At 43.1% G+C, this 21,260-nt stretch overlaps 1 protein-coding gene and 1 long non-coding RNA gene across 14 annotated transcripts in view; one reads left to right on the top strand and one right to left on the bottom strand.

The window, feature by feature from the left end:
* dclk2a (doublecortin-like kinase 2a) overlaps window positions 1-21,260 on the bottom strand; it is a 48,331-nt gene that overhangs the window by 14,916 nt on the left and 12,155 nt on the right. For 4 of the 13 annotated variants that reach the window (XM_034585897.1, XM_034585887.1, XM_034585964.1 and 1 more), the window contains exons 3-16: window positions 12,663-12,792; window positions 10,900-10,998; window positions 10,393-10,443; window positions 9,150-9,241; window positions 7,807-7,897; window positions 6,404-6,509; window positions 5,320-5,377; window positions 4,888-5,007; window positions 4,653-4,799; window positions 4,438-4,571; window positions 3,959-4,036; window positions 3,744-3,840; window positions 2,745-2,825; window positions 2,290-2,403 (exon numbers count right to left, since the gene is read on the bottom strand). In XM_034585897.1, coding sequence (XP_034441788.1) covers window positions 2,290-2,403; window positions 2,745-2,825; window positions 3,744-3,840; window positions 3,959-4,036; window positions 4,438-4,571; window positions 4,653-4,799; window positions 4,888-5,007; window positions 5,320-5,377; window positions 6,404-6,509; window positions 7,807-7,897; window positions 9,150-9,241; window positions 10,393-10,443; window positions 10,900-10,998; window positions 12,663-12,792 — 1,398 coding nt within the window. Of the gene's footprint in view, window positions 1-1,568; window positions 1,714-2,051; window positions 2,120-2,235; window positions 2,404-2,744; window positions 2,826-3,743; window positions 3,841-3,958; window positions 4,037-4,437; window positions 4,572-4,652; window positions 4,800-4,887; window positions 5,008-5,319; window positions 5,378-6,403; window positions 6,510-7,806; window positions 7,898-9,149; window positions 9,242-10,392; window positions 10,444-10,899; window positions 10,999-12,662; window positions 12,793-21,260 lie in introns of those variants that run through there. The other 9 variants (XM_034585986.1, XM_034585979.1, XM_034585912.1 and 6 more) reach the window with 9 other exon arrangements.
* On the top strand, window positions 3-19,770 carry LOC117761781. The gene is made up of 3 exons (XR_004613887.1): window positions 3-186; window positions 18,134-18,139; window positions 19,759-19,770. It is a non-coding gene; the product is annotated as an uncharacterized LOC117761781 (long non-coding RNA).

Genomic DNA, 21,260 nt, shown 5'->3' with positions numbered 1-21,260 from the left:
CAGAGGAAACGTAAAGCAGGGGAGAAGCAAAGAGGGACAGAGACTCGTCTTAACTCACAGCTTCACAAAATAAAAACACAACAAGCATGACGGCAAGTGGACAGTTCATGTTCCAGCTCAGTCCGATGTTTCAGATTATCAGAACTTTATTCAGACACTTTGCGTTTAGAGAAAACTGAGCAGGAAGTGACTTTTTCAGGCTAAGACATGAATCAGTGTTTTTATGTGAATAATTATTAATAAAAAGCAGAGTTAAGGTTAAATGTGTTGTTTGATTGGACGAGTTCTTAAAGATGAGGCTGGTGTTATTCTACATCTGTCTTATTAAAGACAAATCCCATTGATAGAACATTCTGATCAGTTCCACATTGGTCTTTATTGTAGTTTCTTTAAATTATATTTTGTTTAAATTTCATTATATATATACACAACCCAAACATCAACAAAACAAAAAACTATAAACTATAAACTATAAAATAAAACAAGGCACAAAACAACATTGAGACATTTAAAACCTGCAATGGAAGTAGCTTTTTTTTATTGTTGATTTTCATTATTAATTTGATTGATTTTCTTAAATACTTAATATATATATATATATTAAGTTTAGTAATAATACTAAAGACTGTGGGTGACGTGTTGCTTCATTTCTAAGAACATGGGAACTGAAGTTAATTTCACATCTGCTGTAGAGGGAATGATTGATCATTATTTATTATTTTCAAAAACTACAGAACCAGGAACAAATATGAAATTCCTGAGTCTTATTTCAAAATAGAAACAAGTTTTTAAAATATTTCTCCTTCAGTAGGAACCACTAGTGAAACATCTGTCAGAAAACACTTGGTGTTTTCATGGGATTTGGTGACAGTAATAAAATATACATCACATCCATCCTCATCCTTTAAAAATGTGCAGTGAAATTTTCCATCCAAGGCAGTAGAGCTGGTTTATCTCTGCTTAGTTTAACTGCAGCACAGTGCCAGTGCAGCTCTTCATTTACTCCACAAGGTGGCACTAGAGTACCATTAACATGTATCAGGTGCTGAGGAACCAATCATTGATTTATGGATCCACAGGAAGTTGTTTTTAAGCAGCTAGTATGAATGAAATCATTAAACATAATATAAATAACAGCAGAGAGGGAGGCGCAGCTCTTGCTCTAGTTTGCAGCGGTGATGCAAACATGCTAAAGAGCCTGAATGACAATGTGCGATTAAACAAAATGATCGATGATTACATCCCATACAAGTTGTTGACTGACGCAGACGGGATGAGATGAGACTGAAGGAGCAGAGAAGGATGAAAAGAGTCGGGGGTGAATCCAAGAGGAGAGCGCACGTTAGCGAGGTCACACATCCGCTGGTTATTGAGAGCGGCTACTGCAGCTGAGGGGCTGAGAGAGAAACAGGAAGGAAGGGAGGGAGAGAGGGGTGAGGGCTGTTATGGATGCAGTGGGGGGGGTGATGGGAAGGGCGATGGCTGGAGAGGAGGAGGAGGAAGGGAGGCAGCAAGGATGCAGGGGCGGGAGGGGGGGTGAAGTGTGTACCCGGCTTTCAGCTCCAGGCGTCCCCTGTGGTCCTGGGTCGGGTGTGAGGGAGGGGTGAGGAGGGTGGGCGGAGGAAGTGGATGAAGAGGAGGTGGAGGATGAGGAGGAGGAGGAGGAGGAGGAGGAGGAGGGGCCGAGGCCAGGGCCCGAGTTTACACCTCAAACTGTCAAATGAGATTTTCAACAACAGGCAGGAGAAGACGGATCAAACTCAATATCTAATCAGAGAAACTGGAGGAGGGGGCGTGGCCTGTGGAGATGAGGCGTGGGGGGAAGTCAGAGTGTGCAACAGGAAATGATGCAAACAGGGATTTGGAAGGGACAGAATTGAAGGATGTGACCAGCAGAGGAATGACTTCTCCACTGCTCCGTGTTTCCATCGTTGTAAAATCTCTGACTCATGTTCACAGCAGCGTAAAGTTGATTATAACTTGTGTTTAACGAGGATTGAGGTCGGATCTGCTTCTTCACCAGTGAGTCGCTCGGCAGCGGATTCAGACCAAATGATAAGAAGAAGCTCAATCTTTTCTATTTGGGTCAAACATTTGCTGTCGCTCGCTGTAAACAAGGTGCAGAAGAAGACCTGGCACGTCGCTGCTCGCACCTCGTTACCGACAAACAAACCAACGACTACGTGTCAACACGGGAGATTTGAGAGGTCACTGAGAAATCATCAGATCACTGTCAAAGATCTCAGGAGATTGATTTTAAAATCATTCAGTATGTGTGTGTGTTCTCACCATGATGATGGACACACCAGCTGTGGTGTTGTTGTGCTTCGGCGCGGTGTTAAAGTGCGTCTTCAGTTTACCTGTCACCTCCATCTTCATGTTGTTCTCTATGAAGGCATCGTCCTACACACACACAAACATGAAGAGTGTGTTATCTACGACACACATCACAAGTTTTGAGGTTCGAATTGACTTCATACAAACCACAGCTAACGGATACAAACAAAATAAACGTAATATTCTACGTGTCTGTCAATTTTACAAATAATACTGGGTCTTTAAATCAGCACCAGTTCTCCGAGGGGCAGGTTTTCGAGGTTTATGTTGACTTTTCTGTCTCTTCATGTAACACCAGAACCTGAGGCTCCTCCCTGTATTCTGTGATGGATGCAAACATCTAAAGTGCCTAAAACATTTGCACAGAACCGCACATGCAGATACACACAAACAGTGCTGCACATTACCGTGACCCATGGGTGGGAGAGGACGTCTTGTGCTGTGTATCGAGCCTCGACGTTGACCTGCAGCATTTTTCCAATCAGCTCCTGAAACACACACACACACACACACACACACACACACACACACACACACACACACACACACACACACACACACACACACACACACACACACACACACACAGAGAGAGAGAGTTTAGGATAATATCAAAGCTAAATACGTCTTATTAATCTTGTGTGGCTCTTGTATTGTGAGGAAATGATCGTATCGGGAAAAATCACTTCACAAAACTTTATTATGCAAACTAACCATTTCAAGCAAACTTTAATTAAAAATGTGATTAAACATTAGATAAAAGCTGAATGAAACTATCATTAAACCAAAAATTAAAATTTTTTATGAAGTTAATAAAGACAAACAATTGACTATTTACAGAACTTTACTTTTACATTTAAATATCCAGCAGACAGAGAAAAGTCTCTTCCATATTCACTTTTTTTAACTCGGATGAAGTTTCCAAAAACTCCTCGACACTGTTTTAAGGAACCAGTAGTAAACGTGCTCTGCTGTGTGATGCTGTGTTGGTAGTTTTGCTGAATGCAGCTGCTGCTGTGGCCGAGAACATCGCTGATTCTACTAAAACAGTAAAGTGAACGACACCAGAACAATGAGCTGAGACATGTAGAGCAGAGGAGACTGGGGAGTCGAGAGACAAATCTCTGTGGGTTTGTCTCTATGAGTCATGTCACACACACACACACACACACACACTGGTTTCATGCCGTGGAGTTTATAACCGTGCATGTGTCTTCAGTGACAGGCCGCTGTAAGAGCAGTGGCTTTAATTAGCAGTGTGGTTCTGCACACTGAGCGTGAGCTGTCTCCTTAATACATGACATTAACTCAGAGGGTCGGAGGAGGAGGTTCTGTGAGACGGTCATTAATGCAGCGGGTTCGTGTGTGTGTGTGTGTGTCTGTGTGTGTAAGTGAGTGTTTCCAACCTTGGCTGAGTCGGTGATGTTGTCCCAGTAAGGACTGGGAAAGTCCAGTCGTCCCTGGAGGATCTGGTCAAACAGGTCCTCTTGTAGGTTACTCTCACTACACGGAGCACATAGACACTCAGTGAAAAAACATAACGTCATATTTAACACATATATCAAACATGTTCATTGTAATGGCTGCATAATAAAATGCTCGAGGTGGATGAAGTCAGTACCTTCTGAACGGAGGAAATCCACACAGGAGGATGTAGGTGATGACGCCTGCAGCCCAGATATCGACCTTCAGACCGTAACTGTGACAGATGAGAGAAAGTGTCAGTGACAGATGAAACGTTCCTAAATATCTGAAGGCACATCGTCCATCGCCCTGGTTTCAAATACAGCAGACGACTGACAAAATAAAATGTTCAATCTTTCAATGATGTAGAAGTAAAACCATTAACACTGACACAGCTACATGGTTTCTTTGTTCTGCATGTTTACACAGCATTTAATCCCCGTACGACTGATTACAACACAGCCCGACTCACATTTCTACTCTGTTGTGTGCATAGAACAGATGTTTCCATGTTTTCTAATCAGACTCACAGATTAATAAAACATTAAAGTTTCTCTATAAACGAGCATCTTCTCGAGTGGAACTGAGAGATTTACGTATTGAAATCGTCACTTCCTGTTAAAACCTCCAGCTTACCCGGACTCTGAGATGATTTCTGGGGCCACATACGTGGGAGTGCCACACACGGTGTTCAGGGGCCCCTCCACCACCGTGGCCAGGCCAAAGTCCCCAAGCTTCAGGGACTTGGTGCCATCTGGGTATTCAAACACCTAAAATGAAGCACATGCTCAGTTGGAGGCTCGAAGAGTTGGATTTGTAGGAGAATAACTGTTGTGTGTGTAGATGTGTACCAGCAGGTTCTCTGGTTTAATGTCCCTGTGGACGATGTTCATGCTGTGCAGATACTTCAGAGCTCCAGCCAGGTTGTAGATCATGATGCTGCCGTCTCTCTCTGTGTATTTGGTCGAGGAGGTGATGGCGTCAAACAAATCTCCTCCCTGCACCAATAAGATTCCAGATTAAAGCGCACGCGGGGAAAAAACGAGGAGCGTGCACCGACACTGACACACAAGAGTTCTCCCGAACCTTGACAAGCTCCATGACCAGGTAGAGCTCAGAGGCCGTGTCCACCTCCTCCACCAGCATGATGATGTTGGGGTGTTTCACCCTCCGCAGCACGGCCACCTCGTTCTCGATGAGGTGCTCCTGCAAACACACACAAGTAATCCACGTGCGTGAACTCCAGGATTTACACTGAGCCGTTACGCTCGTAAAGAGAAGCTGGGTGAGTGATTGATTGTGTGAAGACGATTTGAGTCGAGTGATAAATCAAACACGGCCGACACAATGTAACTGTGAAGGATATAGATGATCGGACACACACGGGCGACACAGTGAACGTGGGTGTTAATGATGCACAGTGGAACAGCAACATATGACTCAATGTGAACGTGCACGGGCCTGAAGGGGAAACACAGAGAAGAGAGGGAATGGGAGGAAGTAAAGACGGAGGGAAACCTTTCCGCTGCACTTGGCCTTGTCGATGATCTTCAGTGCAAACTCTTTTCCTGTGGACCTGAACAGAAACAGGGGATTTAGAGATAATGGCTCTGATGTTGTCTGATTCAAACAGGCAATGATTCCAAATGTGTCATTTATCAAACCCTCATGAAAAAAGAAAAGTAACTGAGACATGATATTTTTCTGTTTTACCGTAAACTTTTTTTTATTTTTACAAAAACTACAAATAAAAAGAAAACATAAATACAACCAAATATTTAGAACTTGAATTAAGAAATTGTTAAGTAAAATGTGAACATGAATGCAGCAGATCTTTTCTGCTCTCTATATTCTGTAAAATTAAAGTTGAACATAAATAAACACCAGGCAGAAGATCAGTGTTTCACTGTCGTCTCTGGTTCAAAGGTTCTACTTTGTTCCACCTCAGACAAGCCACAGTTTAATGACACATATTGTGGATGTTTGATTTGATTTCCACAGGAGACAATGACAAATATAATAAAATTGAATATTATATATATGTTTCTATGAAAATTAAAGGCAAAGTTGGCTTCTTTTGTATTATGGCACTCATAACTTCCTCATATTAAATATTATTTAGAATACATCCTTGAGAGGTGACACAGATATTTCACCTCCCTCTTGTTCCTGCTGACCCCCAGTGCCAGTCAGTTTCAGAAGTCCTAATTAACGGCAGTGAGGTTTTGGCTTTTTAAATATTTAACGAGGAAGGAAATGCATTCAACAAGTTCACTGGGCCTCACGGGGAATTTAAAGTACCTCGGAGGAAACGTGCGTCAGATTCTGAACGCCTCCCCCCCCCCGTCATCCCTCCTGTCTGCACAGTGTGTTGACTCAGAGATTAAAAGGCTAATGAAGTGAATTCACCGCTGGGTTTAATCCACAGGATCTCTCTGTCTCCACAATGCCTGTCATCAGGACTTAAACACCCTGATCGAGCAGTGTCCTCACGTGAGCCACGTCTCATTGAGCAACAGGACCCACCGCTGTGCTGCCGCTGCACACAGCTGCAGCATGTGCATTTAAACATCTCCGGCCTGATTGGCTGCGTTTCACCCACCTCTCCACACACTCCTTCACCACGGCGAAGTTGCCGTCTCCGATGACCTTCCCAATTTCGTATTTTTCCAAAATGGGGGCGGCAGGGAGGTAACGGTTGCCGTTAACTGTTGAGGAGAGATGAAGGTTAGAAGAGGAGACGGAACAAACTCTGCCGTGCACTGAAAGACAGGGAGCTTAGGAAGCTTTGGCAGAAAGTCAACCGGTTCTCAGACAGAGAATTAAAGGACCACATGCTGTGCAGCAGAATAACACACTCACTGGCAACAACATGCAGAGTGATCGCTAGAGTCCTCCTGCAGTGTCCTCAAAGAACTGAACAACAATATCATTAGATGTCTATGTGTGTAGTTCAGTATTTGCTCAGGCAGCAGTGGAATATTTCTCACTTAGGAAATTCTGTTATCTGCTGCAAGTGGACAAGATGAAAATCAGCACATTTAAATGTTACTAATGACACTGCTAACATGTTGGAGAGGAGAGGAGAGGAGAGGAGAGGAGAGGAGAGGAGAGAAGAAAAGAAAATAAATTAAAAGGTAAGGTAAGGAGAGGAGAGGAGAGGAGAGGAGAGGAGAGGAGAAAAGGAAGGAAAATAAATTAAAAGGTAAGGTAAGGAGAGGAGAGGAGAGGAGAGGAGAGGAGAAGAGAAGAGAGGAGAGGAGAGGAGAAGAGAAGAGAAGAGAGGAGAAGAGAGGAGAGAAGAAAAGAAAAGGAAGGAAAATAAATTAAAAGGTAAGGTAAGGAGAGGAGAGGAGAGGAGAGGAGAGGAGAGGAGAAGAGAAGAGAGGAGAAAAGGAAGGAAAATAAATTAAAAGGTAAGGTAAGGAGAGGAGAGGAGAGGAGAGGAGAGGAGAGGAGAGGAGAAGAGAAGAGAGGAGAGGAGAGGAGAAGAGAGGAGAGGAGAAAAGGAAGGAAAATAAATTAAAAGGTAAGGTGAGGAGAGGAGAGGAGAGGAGAGGAGAGGAGAAGAGAAGAGAGGAGAAAAGGAAGGAAAATAAATTAAAAGGTAAGGTAAGGAGAGGAGAGGAGAGGAGAGGAGAGGAGAGGAGAAAAGGAAGGAAAATAAATTAAAAGGTAAGGTAAGGAAAGGAGAGGAGAGGAGAGGAGAGGAGAGGAAACGAAACGAAACGAAACGAGGAAAGGAGATAAGGTGATGAGAGGATAGGAGAGGAGAGGTAAAAAAAACTAAAGGAAAGGAAAATAAATGAAGATAAAGTGAGGAGAGGAGAGGAGAGGAGAGGAGAGGAGAGGAGAGGAAAAAGAAAGTAAAAAGAGAAAGAGAAAGAGAAAAGAAAGAGAAAGAGAAAAGAAAGTAAAAACAGAAAGAGAAAGAGAAAAGAAAGTAAAAAGAGAAAGAGAAAGATAAAAGAAAGTAAAAGAGAAAGAGAAAAGAAGGAGATGTACCCTCTGGACTCAGTTGGTTGCTTTGCTCTTGGTGGTTGTTCATTGAGCCGTTGACATTAGTGGAGGAGATGTGATGTGATGGAGGGATCTGCTGGAACAAAAAGGAAACAGAAATAGACACGAGCGCCAGGCACACAATACACAACAAGTCACCATGGCAACCGCAGCACTTTAAAATCGCCCACCAAACATGATTGACACATTAAACCTCGATGTTTGTATTTTCAGGGTCACTGATGCTCTTCTTTCACAAAAAGGATTCAGATGGAACAAAAACAAGATTTTAATTATTTCCCAATGGCATCAATAAAAAACTTCAAAACACTTATACCTAGAAAGAAATGTAAAAATAAAAAAAATAAAAAATGAAGGATCTAGGTCTGAAATAAGTCCTTCCTTGAAAGTGGACAAGGTGTCAGAGCAGCTGGAATCGATCTGCTTCATATTCACTTATCATCACTGCACATTAAACTGTTCTAAATCAGCAGAGCACATCAGGGCCTGTTTTGACAGATAGCAGCTATATTTAAAAAATGTCGGCCACAAGTGTTAAAATAACACCTTTCAATTATGCACAGCCTCATTGTGCCACTACATACATTACAGTAACTATCTATTATTCAGTCTAAAAGCGTTGTGCTCTGGACCAAAGTAGAAAGTGCCACAGCACCGATGCCTCCTCTACAAGTGGTTTACATAAAAAGGCTTTTTCTTCTGATAAATAACTTCTGTTTGTTCACCTGCACACGTCCCTGTGTCCTTTTCAGAGAGGATATAAGAAAGAGTTTATAAAATATTCTGCTCTGCTCGCCCCCCCCCCCTCTCTCCCAGTGAATTTCAGAGCTGACAGTAAATCATAAAAATCTCATATCCTGCCAAATGAATGTGGATGGATAAGTCTTTGGGCTTAAGAGAGGAGCAGTGGCTGCTGGGAAGTTTTCCAGCTGGCAGGAGCAGTCAGAAACTCTGTAGTTCGCTGCTAACACGCCTCGGACAGAAGAATCCACCAGTGAATCAGATTATATCTCAGGCTCGACCGGAAAATACATCTAAGAGCTGCAAAACGGGCACCGGTCAGTGACTCAGGTTTATTTCATCATGTTGTATTAAAGAGGTAAAAGGACAGTTAACATCAAATTATGTCTGTGGTGTAAAAATTACAATGACTTGGCTGCAGCCAGTTACTTATCTGCTGTATCTGCTGTTTGCCAGGAACCTGCTCAGATTAATGTGAATGCATCTTTATAAAAAACAAGCTGAACACAGTGGATGTTCGACAGCTGGTGTCTTGTGTGTTCAACATCTACTGTGTGTGACATTCCCTGGGATAGTCTGTCTCATACCGTAAAACTGGGGATGGTTCGGGGGCTGGTGGGAGACGGAGTGGAGGACTTGGTGGACTTGGTGGAGATCTGGCTGCTCGAGACGCCGTTTACTGCACCGAGAAAAACAAGAAGGAAAGAGATTTGCAAGAGAAAAGGGGGACGTTGTGACAATGGTTTGAAATGGTGTGATTGGATAAAACGGCTTGCTAGTAACACAGCTTCTTTAAATGTGTCGTTACAAACTCAAATCCGTCCGTGGGTCCAGGACGAGCTCAAGGATGAAGTCACACGGTCGGGAGCATTTTTTGCATTTATGTATTAAGTGACTCATTCAAACTCACACATCGTATTGAGATGCAGAGAATGTAACAGGAACAGTTTGAACACATATTTAATTCTGTATTTATATTTGGCTTCAATACTCCATCTAATCTAATCTATCTATCTATCTATCTATCTATCTATCTATCTATCCATCCATCTATCCATCTATCATCTATCATCTATCATCTATCCATCTATCATCTATCCATCTATCCATCCATCTATCTATCATCTATCCATCTATCATCTATCCATCTATCCATCCATCTATCTATCTATCCATCTATCTACATGCAACACCTTAAAGGGTCTAAACTGGCACTGCCGTTACTTTTCTGCTCATTTGTTGAGCACACGTTAATGAATGACTCAAAGACAAAACCCATTTTGTTGTTCTTATAAATATCCCTTTCCACGATCAGTGCACTTCTCATAATGTATGAGACAAAGTGAGTGTTTAAAACGAGGAGCACAGGCGCACAGCAGGGACCGGAGCTACATTTGTTCCAGTGATTCATTCTCTCAAGAACAGACGATCTCAGCCTCCTTCTCTCTCTCTCTCTCTCAGTTTCTGGCACAAGTACAGAGACATAATGCGTCAAACTTTAACTCAAAGTCTCCTTATCTGCATCAACCCAGCTGAGCTGAGGGACATTATTTCACACTGACTACCGGCTGGAGCTTTCTCCTGCTGCTGTGTCTGAGTTGTACGTTTTAGTTTTTACCGTGAAGTCAGATTCTCACCGAAATGTCTTCCAGTTATTTAGCTTTGTTGCCTTCTTAAGAAAACACAGCCAGAGTCAGCATTTATTCCCAAGAGGAGAAACACTCACTGTGAGAAGCTCATTTCACTCACTGACTTTACCCTGATTACCAGAGGAAGTTGATATGACAGGTGTTAAATAAGGAAAACTGTGTGGTACCATCACAGCCTCACCTGGGGATTTGATGGGAGACTGACTGGTGGAGTAGTGGACAGCTCGTCTCACTGCAGTGTCGAAATAAAGATAAAAATAAAGACATAATAGATATGATTATATTACGATTAACTTAAATATAAGTTGAACTTCCAAGGCTAAAACTTCTGGCAGTGCTACGTCAAAATGAACAACCTCTCACGTACCTCGTCTTTAAACCTATTACTCAGCATTATGTCACCATCTCTCAGTCAGCACACAAATTGCTCAGTCACACATCACAACTCTTGACGGTTTAGGATGAGGCTGCCAAATGGAAATGATTATTCCCTGTCGATGAATACTGAAGTGTCACCTTGGCATCAGTGGTGAAAGATACTTTCACACATACAGTATCTTGTATTCATTTGCCAGCCTCAACCTTTCTGTTAGTCCAGTCATGACTAGATTTGTTCTTTTACCTACAGCATACAGGTATCTCTCTTAATTTCATAAGTGCTAATGCAGGCAAGTGCGTGCACAGTCACCTGCTCCGGGGGATTTGCTGCGTCGCGAAGGTCCGGGGCTCTTAGCCGCGCGGTTGGGGGTTGCAGAGCGGCCGTACGATGACTTCAGCACTCTGCATTCTGGAGAGACAACAGGCTCAGGGTCACCGTGGCATACATTAACCTTCCACCATCAGCAAACCTGCTCTCTCTTCCTCTCAGAACAGAGTTAATGGGGCACAAGCAGCTGTACCGGGCTCATGGCCGTGGTTATTAATGTGGCAATGTTGTTAATGTGGGATGATTTCATGAACGCTGGTCAGACTTGATTATGGAAACACAGTCAGCAAACATCACTACACAAAGAGCACAGAGAAATGGATGGATTAGCTGGTATCGTGTTCTAATGAGCTACTTTATTCTTTCCCGTACTTTTTTTACACCCATTTTTTAAAAAATGTAAAAAGGCCAAATTTCTCCATGGTTAAAGGTTCTCTGTCAAGTGTTTGACCACTAGTGGCGCTGTGGAGCAAAACACATTCGACTGCAAAAAACTTCACAGGGTTTCTTTAAATGCTATGAAAACAGAAAAATGATTTTAATATATAAATATTTGATTCGAGAACTTAATATGAAACACATTTGACTAAATATTCTGTGCAAACTTTCAGCAGTGGGCAGGTTTTCTACAGTCACACGTTGGTTCATACCAAACAGGTGTCGAGGGACGATATTGAAACTGATTTGTGAGGATGTTTGAGGATAGATTATCAGCCTAAGTACAAGAATCATCTACATATGGTTTAGCCAGATGCCTCAATTTTCTCTGATGATCTGCAGATTAGTACAAAAACTAATCAATTCTACATATTCATGAGGGATCATTTTCATGTACCATGATCTATTGCAAAGATTTTCCAATTTTTTTTGCTTTTTGTTTTATAAACTTTTTTCTTTCCACGTTTCAACAGTCGATTGTGCACTGGCCCTGTTTTGCTAAATGAAGATCATCTTCTGTTCCTTCAACAGACAGCACGCTGTGACATTTCTGTTCCTTCAAAGACCTAATTCTAAAAAAGTGGAGCAGAAGAGTGGAAGTGGGACGACAGCTCCCAACTACCTCTGGGTTCGACCCAGTCACCATCACACTTCCTCAGCAGCAGTTAGCACAGCGTGTGTTAGGATATGTCTCCCTGTGCTGAGCTAACCTGACAAAACAACACAACATATGAAGAGGATGACAATATTTAGGACTGTTACTAAAACAAACTCCTTTTTCCTTCCTGTGAGGTTGTCCTCTTAACTGAAGTGCATTGTGCTGGTGAACAGAGATCATGTCCTGCCTGTGTGTTCAGATACAGGGCAGATACCCAACTGAGGGTGTTTATAATGTAAAAATATATATACAATGAATACAGTACAGAACGTGAACACAACAGCTATCACAGGGGAAGCACAAATATGGAATTTATCTTGCAATGCAACTACTTTTCCTCACCTGACAGCAAGAAGATGTGGATCACCGTTAACTTTTTGTAAGTGATGATCAAACAGTTAAATTAACTTTAATCAAAAACCAAAATTTACTATAATAATGTGGATTAAACTGTTGGATGAACGATTAGACAGATGATTCCTAATTTATACACAAAGATCTCATATCTTGCTGTCAACTTCCAAAAGGAAAAAAGCGCTGCAAGCACATGTGAGAGAAGGATAGAAGAGAAGGAAACTGATGCTTACACATTTATACACACACACACACAGAAGGAGTGGGAGGTTGAGTTAGTCTTAGTCAGGCCTACCAGTCATAAAGGCTGTGGAAGCCTTACCACTGTGATCCAACACAAAGTCGTCCTGGGCGTAACGGTGCTTCTCCGGGCCGCACGCGATAAACACGTCATCGTCCCCGAAGAAGTCCTGCAGGCAGGTGAGCTGGAGGACGAAAGAGGGGGTCAAACATCCAGAGGAGTGTAAGTCTTTTGTCTTCAGTGGTGGTGTGAAAGAATTGATTGGATCCTTCACACAAGAAGCAATACAAGAGACTGGGACTGGGAGCCCTGAATGATAAACTGCATGTACTCCTGTTCAAAGTTTTGTTTATTACATATTTAGTCACTTACTCAGACACAACACATAGTACATTTTAAAATACTATAACTAGGTCAGAAGCTTTAACATTACATTACAATGCAACACATAGGTTTTACACTTTTCTACTGATCGACTGTTCCAAGCAAAGGTAAAGAGGAAGACTATAGTTGCATGAGTAAAGAAAAACATTCAATGCTTTTTTTTTAGGCCATGAGGATGAACACGTTTCAAATAAACGCAGCTCCTTTGAATCTGGTCCAGGTGCAGCTCACGTGCACCTCGGCCCCGTTCCGACTCGTCATTAACATCCGTCTCAGGTGATCAGATCAGTTGACGGATCAAAGTACACAAGTGGTTATTGGAGACGCACGTGGAGACACAGGTTTGAACTGAACTGTAGACGTCCACTTGTGATCTGCTCCTTTAAGTCTGGTGTTAATGGTATATGAACAGGGCCTTTAATTACTTTATATTGTTGTTTAAAAATAAATATCTTTTAAAAGTACAATATCAGCACCTTGCACATGTTCAGTTTATTCTACAGAGCAGGTACCTTTGCAATTATGCTGAACTACAGCACTCGAGAAAGCCAATTACTTTTTACTGCTGTTCAGGGATGTAACTCAGTTGCTCCGCATTTTTTCATGGTCATTTATTTACCAGTTTCTTTTATAAGGTTTAAGGAGTGTCTCTGTGTTTTTACTGTTCCAAGGGTTCACACGATTTTCCATTATTTTACATGAGTCAACCAGCGTTCAGTCATTTCACTGCTTCAGCTGATTAGTGACACTTCACTGAAAAAAGCGTACGAGGAAGCTGTTCCTGCTCCGTAATGCTATGAGGGAACAGTACACACTGAGGTCAACACACCATGACATCCACAATACTGCAGAGTCAGTGCGGAGTCATAGCGGGGAAGGCAGTACAGTTAGCGTTTGTGCCGCTGGGTCGTTTGTCTTTTGCTTTTTCTGTTCTGTCTCACGCTGTGATCGTCATTTTCTCTGCAGCTCCCAGAGCTTTTCCCTTCTACACCCACCTCCCACCCCTGGAGATGGAAACACGAGTTACTTATAAAATACTGTGAGGAGTGCCCACACACACACACACACACACATACACATACACACACTAGGATTATCCTTTGGTGACTGTAGGTGGACAAGTAGGAGGAGAAGATCTGTTCATCATCCCACCACATGCAAGTGCACCCACACACTGACAGGCATACGTTCATGCATGGACACACACACACGCGCGCACGCACGCACGCGCGCACGCACGCACGCACGCACGCACGCACGCACGCACGCACGCACGCACGCACGCACGCACGCACGCACACACGCACACACGCACACACGCACACACGCACACACACACACACACACACACACACATTTGAAACAAGGGCAGGAGAGGTACAGCATGGCTGAAGATTATGGGCAGATGGATCCTCAAGGGGAGATTGGGGGCTGACACAGTGGGTGTGTGTGTGTGTGTGTGTGTGTGTGTGTGTGTGTGTGTGTGTGTGTGTGTGTGTGTGTGTGTGTGTGTGTGTGTGTGTGTGTGTGTGTGTGGCGAGAGGGAGAGTGGGCGTTAGGAGAATTGATGTAAAAGCTAAAGGTCTTAAGGGAAGGAAACAGAAGTGGAGGTGAAGTGAGAACGTTGAACAAGAGAACAAATAAAAGCTAAAGGGTAGTATTCTATAACACCGGAAGTATGCATCATTCAGTGAACTCAATTACACACCCATTAATAATAAATAAGACACTTCACATGACACTTCTGTGTGTCCTACATTCACATAAAAAAGATATTTCATGGCCTTAATATGTCCCTTTTGGCCACATTGGACATACTAGAAGTAAATGAATCCCCCGGAACAAAGGAAAAGAAATGGTGATGTATGTAATGTGGGTCCGTGCGAGGTGTGGCACATTATCAGAGGTTTAACATAGCTGGAGTGGATGTCATTCTTTAGTCCAGCTCTCAGTCTGGAACTTGGCAGCTGATCGCTAACAACATACTGTCAGGACACAGGTGTTAGAATCACCACGGCAACAGCCCTCTGGGTCAGTATGCTGCACAAATGGACTCTGCTGTGGGGTAAGCCATAACAATAAGAGACGGTTACATATAGATAAAATATTATTTCTCATTTAAAAATATACTTTTTCTTTAATATGAGATTTAGGCCTTTGCCAGGTTGTCCTGCTTGTCCCCTCGTCCCCTGAGGCAACAGGCTTATTGTGAAGAAAAGAAACTTGGGGCTGTTATAGTATATATCTTGGTGCAGAAGGCCCCTGGCTGTATTTTGATTTACGTTCACCCCTGCAAACGCCTCTCTCTCTCTGCAAGGCGAGCAGTGCGGCGGCCTGTGATGGAGTACTTTTCAGCTGGCCAGTGACGCCCAGGGGAATGCAGGGAAATGAAGACAAATAGTGCCCCGTATGGACAGGGGTTTATAAGAGGCTACAATGAACGGAGGTCAAGTGGTTGAGAAATTATGTTCAATGACACGGAGTCAGTGAAATGATGGCATTTTAACTTTGATGCCGTCTCAAACCTAAACCTTTGAGAATTTAGTGGAAAGTGATTCTATGTTTATGGGCGACAGGAGGTAGAGGGGAGTGGGTTGTCCACTAATGGGAAGGTCAGTGGTTCGATCCCGAGCTTCTCCAGCTTGCATGTCAAAGTATCCTTGACAAAGACAACGAACTACAAATGGCCCCTGATGACTGATAGAGAAGTGCTTAGTGCTGAAGTGCTGCATAAAGGCTTGTTTGAAAGGGTGAATGTGACTCAGAGTATTAATCACTTTAATTGGTCATTAAGAAGAGATATATCACTTTATAATTTCTTTCACCATATTTAAATCAAGGATGATGGGAAATCCCGGTATCATCATGAATGTCTGAACTTACATTAGGGAATAGGGATAGAGGTTAGGGTTAACCTTAACCCCTGTGGACCTGTGATGCCCCTGAGAGGTTTAGCAGATTGCGGTTATAACTGCAAAGGTATTATACATTCAGCAAATAAGTGAATATATTTGGGTGTTGTCCATAAATATAGAAGTTCAAAATCTCTGCAGAGGATTATACAGCACAAAGTAAAGAAGAGTGTGAATGTCAAACCGCATTGTCCATGTTTCTCTTGCCAACCACTACCAGGGTAAACAGCCGATGGCTCTCCCCATCGCCAGCGCCGTCCTTGTCTCAGCCAATCAGTGAAGTCAACTGTTTGCAGGGTCCTGTATTGGCTGGCTGACATGTCTTGGGGGGTAAACTGAAGTTTTGCCCTCCACGATGTGACACCCCCCCACCCGCCCGCCCCACTCTTGAATGTCTGACCTCCTCTTGCACTCACCATCCGTCTGTGTCCTTCGTCTCGCCTGCTGTACTTTCTGCCGCGCTCAGCAACAGAGGGAAAAGAGGCCAAAGGCTCAAAGTGTGTCAGCAGAAAGGAAAGGAATCAAAATGGATCCGTTCATTAGAGCAATAACCTTTTTAAAGATGATCACATTAAGCGCAAAACTACAGAACATCTATCTATCTATCTATCTTACTAACTTCCCAATTGGCATGTACATTATTAAGGGTCCAAGAAAGTGCAGAGTCATATTTGGGGCGAATATGCAACGATACATTCAATATCAATAAACTTTGAATAAACAGGTGACCAGCGCACTGAAGCAGAAGCGACTGGGACTCATCAACGTAAGTTGCAGAGTTGTTCGCGACAACGACAACAGTTCGGGATTTTCTGTGTACTGAGTCCAGCTCCACCGAACTTTGAATAAACTGGTGAACAGCTCTTTGTGCAGCAGTGGGGGTGCAGCTTCAGGGTTCTGTGGACCGAGTCCTGCAGTCGGTCTTTACACCGCCGCCGCTAAATCCCTCGCAGGTCAGTTTTACAGTTTCAAAAAGAAAGCTGCAACCAGCGTCACCACAGGCCAAACAAACAGCCCATTCAAAACAGATTCACAACACTGCACCGGTGGAAATAATCCAAAACATCTATTATTAAAAGAACATTTACCACACATACAGTATCAATACACTGCATCGAGTTCTTAAGGAGGCAGTAATCTTTACTTGTGCTGAACAGACCACAAATCCCTGGTGAAGGCACACACATGAAAATGGAGGCTGCCCTTGTGACGGCCGACAGGATGATCACTGTAATCATTAGGTATCATCGACCCCTTTTACCTTCTAGAACCCGCATTGCTGCTCATCACCAAACGAGCAGGAGGCAAATACAGTGGGAGGGATCCTGAGGGAGAGACAAAAATAACCTGCAGAGAGATCAAAGTCTCCGCCTCTTACCTTGGGGAAGGTCAGCCTACACACTGCTCCTGCTGCAACGCAGGCAGGGAACTGTGAGCGATTTAAAGCGCCACCACGAGAACATGCATATGGCCGGGTGCTTATTAAGTTTGTCGGGGAGATGTTTAAGCTAAAGCCCACCGGGTCATTAACTGTGTTCGACTCTCACTCGCAGACAGAGGCTGCTTCCAGAGACGTTTAATTCCCCTGGATTAGAGTCGTAAATCTCGGACACGTGTAACAGCCAAGACGAGGCGGCGACGAAAATGAGCAATGAGAAAATCTAAGCCCATCATTAACTCGCTCGTGTGGAGTCACTACATTAGTCACATTGATCATTAGCTACGGAATAGCCTTTTTTTTGACGAATTAAAGTTTCTATCAAGCTCGAAAACATTGACACACAAACCACACAGATATGAGATGAGGAAGAAACCATAACTCACTGAAAATACCGAAGAAGAAACGTACGACTCTTTCATCCATATGACGTATGAGAATGTCTTCTTGGGGTTTTCATAAACAGGAATTTAGGATTTCATTCATTCATTAAGGACTTTTAACCTTTAAATAACATGTAAAAACATTTATATGTTTAGACTTTTTAGATTTCTTTTAGATCATCTGGATTCTTAACTGGGACATACAGTCACATAGTCCCAGACTCTTATCTTAAAGGTTTTTATTAATATAGTGGGTCATCCTGTCTCAAATCTTTACCACTTCAACATTTAAACATATCATATCCAACTAATTTAATTAATATTCGGCTTAAAAATGATGATTCCACCCAAATTTCATTGAGCACAAGGTCCAGATGCCTGGGAGCCCATCAACAAAGTAGAGCATAGCAAAATGTTTAAATAAATATGGACCTGCGAAAGAGCTTTAAAACAAAACGAGAACCATTTCTCTGTGAACTATATTAAAGGAGATGTGACCATTTCCCCAAAGATTTCAAACTTCGTAGCTCATATCTCCTTTAATTAGGATCCAAATCAAGATGACAAATTTCCTTTGACGATATTTTGACATGGAATGACCCAACTTGCACTTTACGTTTGTTTTCCATCCATCCCTCCATCCACGAGACACTTCAGAACAAAAGAAGCATAAATAAAACATTTGCACTTTCCCCACATTTGATTTAGGGAAACTACAATCCAGTGCAGTGAACTCTCCGACACACTTGCCTGTGGCCGGTTGAATGCAGCACACATTACACAGCTGTCTGGCTCTCGGAGACTGGCACTCAGATAGAGAGACATTACAGTCCATAACCTCCGGGTGTCTGAATGTGCAAGAGTGCTGAGCTCTTTACTCTCAAAGGGAGTTGTGAGAGAAGGAATGAAGGGAGTGGGAGTATAAGTCTTAACATGCATACACAACTATTTGATCCAAATGAGCCTCAGTAGATCACCAGAGTCGTTTAGAGAGTGAGACCGGCAGAATCTTGGAGGTTCTACGAAATCCACAAGAGATGCATAACACGCTGTTTTGTTGACAATTAACATAATCCTCAGACTGCGAATTAAACCCAACAAAATGACTGCAATAACACGGGCTGCACAGCCATAAAACAAAGCAGCTTTAATAGCTCTTGGTGGATCTCGTCTTTCCGTGGTTGTGGCAAAAATAAAAACATAAGCATCCATACTGATCAGCCACGAGTTACTCCTCACATTCTGATGTGCGAATGAAACTTCACCATCAGTAAAACATACGCGCTGCACTTGTCAGAATCACTTGGATTAATCCCATGATCTGCCCCCGTGCAAAACCATTCCTCGCATCAATCTTGCCGAGGCCATCAGAGCTCGCTGATTAAACTCCAGCAGAGGAACAATAGTGCGTGGGCTGGGGTTTGAATGCAGCCCGACCATATCATGATGGCGACTCTCTTGTAGGAGCCCAACAGGCAAAGAATGGATGTGAGCCAGGTTTGGACAAACAAAACAAGTGGTTGAGAGTGAGAGCACCCACAGCAGACAATGGGCGCCCCCCCCCCCTCCTCCCCTCTCTCTGTAGCCTTTACACTCTCTGCACAGCCGACAGCCCCGTGTCCCCCTGACACCCCGGCTCTCTGTCGTCTGCCGGCTCTTTGTTTTCCCGTCAGTCGGTGCAGGGTATCCTGCCAGAACTTGTGAACGGAGAGAACACACACTTTTGCTCCTGGTATGTTTGAATTGCAGACAAAGACTAAGGAACAAGACTGATGCATATTGTGTGTGTGTGTGTGTTTGTGTGTGTGTGTGCATTACTTTTTGTTACTTCTTACGACCTTATCCCTTTTCAAACCCCGGCCCTTCAAGGAACCAAATCCTGATCCTGATATGGCAAAACTTACATTATGGGGTCCTGGTTGAGGTAAAGGAAAACCACAAGGAATGGAAGTCAATGCAGTTTCCTATCAATGATTGCTGTGTAAACTTTGTTATTTTCCCCAAATTCTAAAAAATCTTTGAGTTCTAACAAGGTTTGATGTTTTTGACTTGCTCTGATTCAGTCGGTCACTGACAAGCTTTTATTTTGAAAGTCGAATCAGACTTATTCATATAAGTTTTGAATGCAGATTTTTAACTTTCTCTCTACAGATCCAGATTCCCACGCCTCAAGCTGATACAACCCACATGTGCAAGAACTTTTCTTTTTCTCAAATGTACAATATGAACAGGAATCTACTACTAACCCACACCCTGAGAGAACAAAACACAAAAACAAAAGAAAACCAACATCTTCAACCACTTCAAAACTTTCAAAACCCCAGACACGACAACCAACCAATGTTTTATGAAGGCCCGGTATGCTGAGCTCTCCGGGCCACCATACTCTACATCCTGTTTAAGTCCCCTCCTCAAACCCCCCAAAAGCAAACAGACAAGCAAACAGAGGAAGGATCACTCTTCCTGTGTAGATGCACAGATAAGATATACAGAGCACAAACAAGTAGTGGAACTTAAATATGAGGAGAAACAATTCTACATGTGATCAAATGAAAGACCAATCACAATACAAACATATATTATTAGAAACAGTATAATTAATTGTATATCTGAGTATTAAGTGCAGTACTTTTTTAATTATCCAGCAACATGTGTGTCTGTAGTGCTCCATATGATATTTAACGACATAATAGACTTTCAGTGAATACTCCTGGTTGGCTGGTGTCAGTGCACCGGTGTCACATGGGGCCGTATATGCTAATGACAGCACAGAACAATAGGTGGGCCATGCACATTTCATGGCTGTTGACCTAAATGCCGGCGTTTTAATCCAGACTTGGCCCTGAAAGCAGCTCAAGCCCGACGTTCAGACGCAGCCCTTGTGTGGCCTTGCCTCTAGTCAGAGAGTGAGACAGTGCTGCTAATCTGTCTGTATCTGCCAGCGTGTTTCACCAACCTGCCGGAGCGACAAGTACATGACAAGATATCACTGCCAATAAGAAAAGAAGGTGGGCAGGATTAAGGGACAGAAATATAAACCGTGTTAGTGTTTAACTGAGCGCAAAGAAAACCACGTTCCTACCACCATGGGCCGGTTGGGAGTATTGGGGCCAAGGGGCCGTCATGATTAGGAGCGTGTTATTCGAGGTGATGCCACGATGCATCAATGTCACGCTAACCAACGTCCACTCACTCCCCCCCCCCTCCCCCCTCGTACAAGACTATGCCCCCAAAACTCAGAAATCCAGGAACCATCCAACTCCTGCTGTTCTCTTTGTAATGTGTCAGGAATAATAACTGTATATGGTTCTCAGAGGATTTTCATTAAGCTGCTCAAGGGGCAACTTTCACTAAGGAACTCGTCATTATGTGGTGCAGGGTATTTACTAAAACAACTTTCTTTTCATGTGCACAGTGGTTGACTAATAAGAAAGTGACCCGTGTCCACCACTGGTGCGATAATGACAGAAAACATTAAGTTTCTCGAAAAGAGATATAACCTTTTAAAGAAGGATCACTGCGCATCACACTTCGC

The sequence above is a fragment of the Hippoglossus hippoglossus genome, chromosome 1 (genome assembly GCF_009819705.1).
Source record: "Hippoglossus hippoglossus isolate fHipHip1 chromosome 1, fHipHip1.pri, whole genome shotgun sequence".
Taxonomy (NCBI): Eukaryota; Metazoa; Chordata; class Actinopteri; order Pleuronectiformes; family Pleuronectidae; genus Hippoglossus; species Hippoglossus hippoglossus.
Note: the sequence above shows the minus strand (reverse complement) of the source record. Positions and strands in the feature narration are given on the sequence as shown.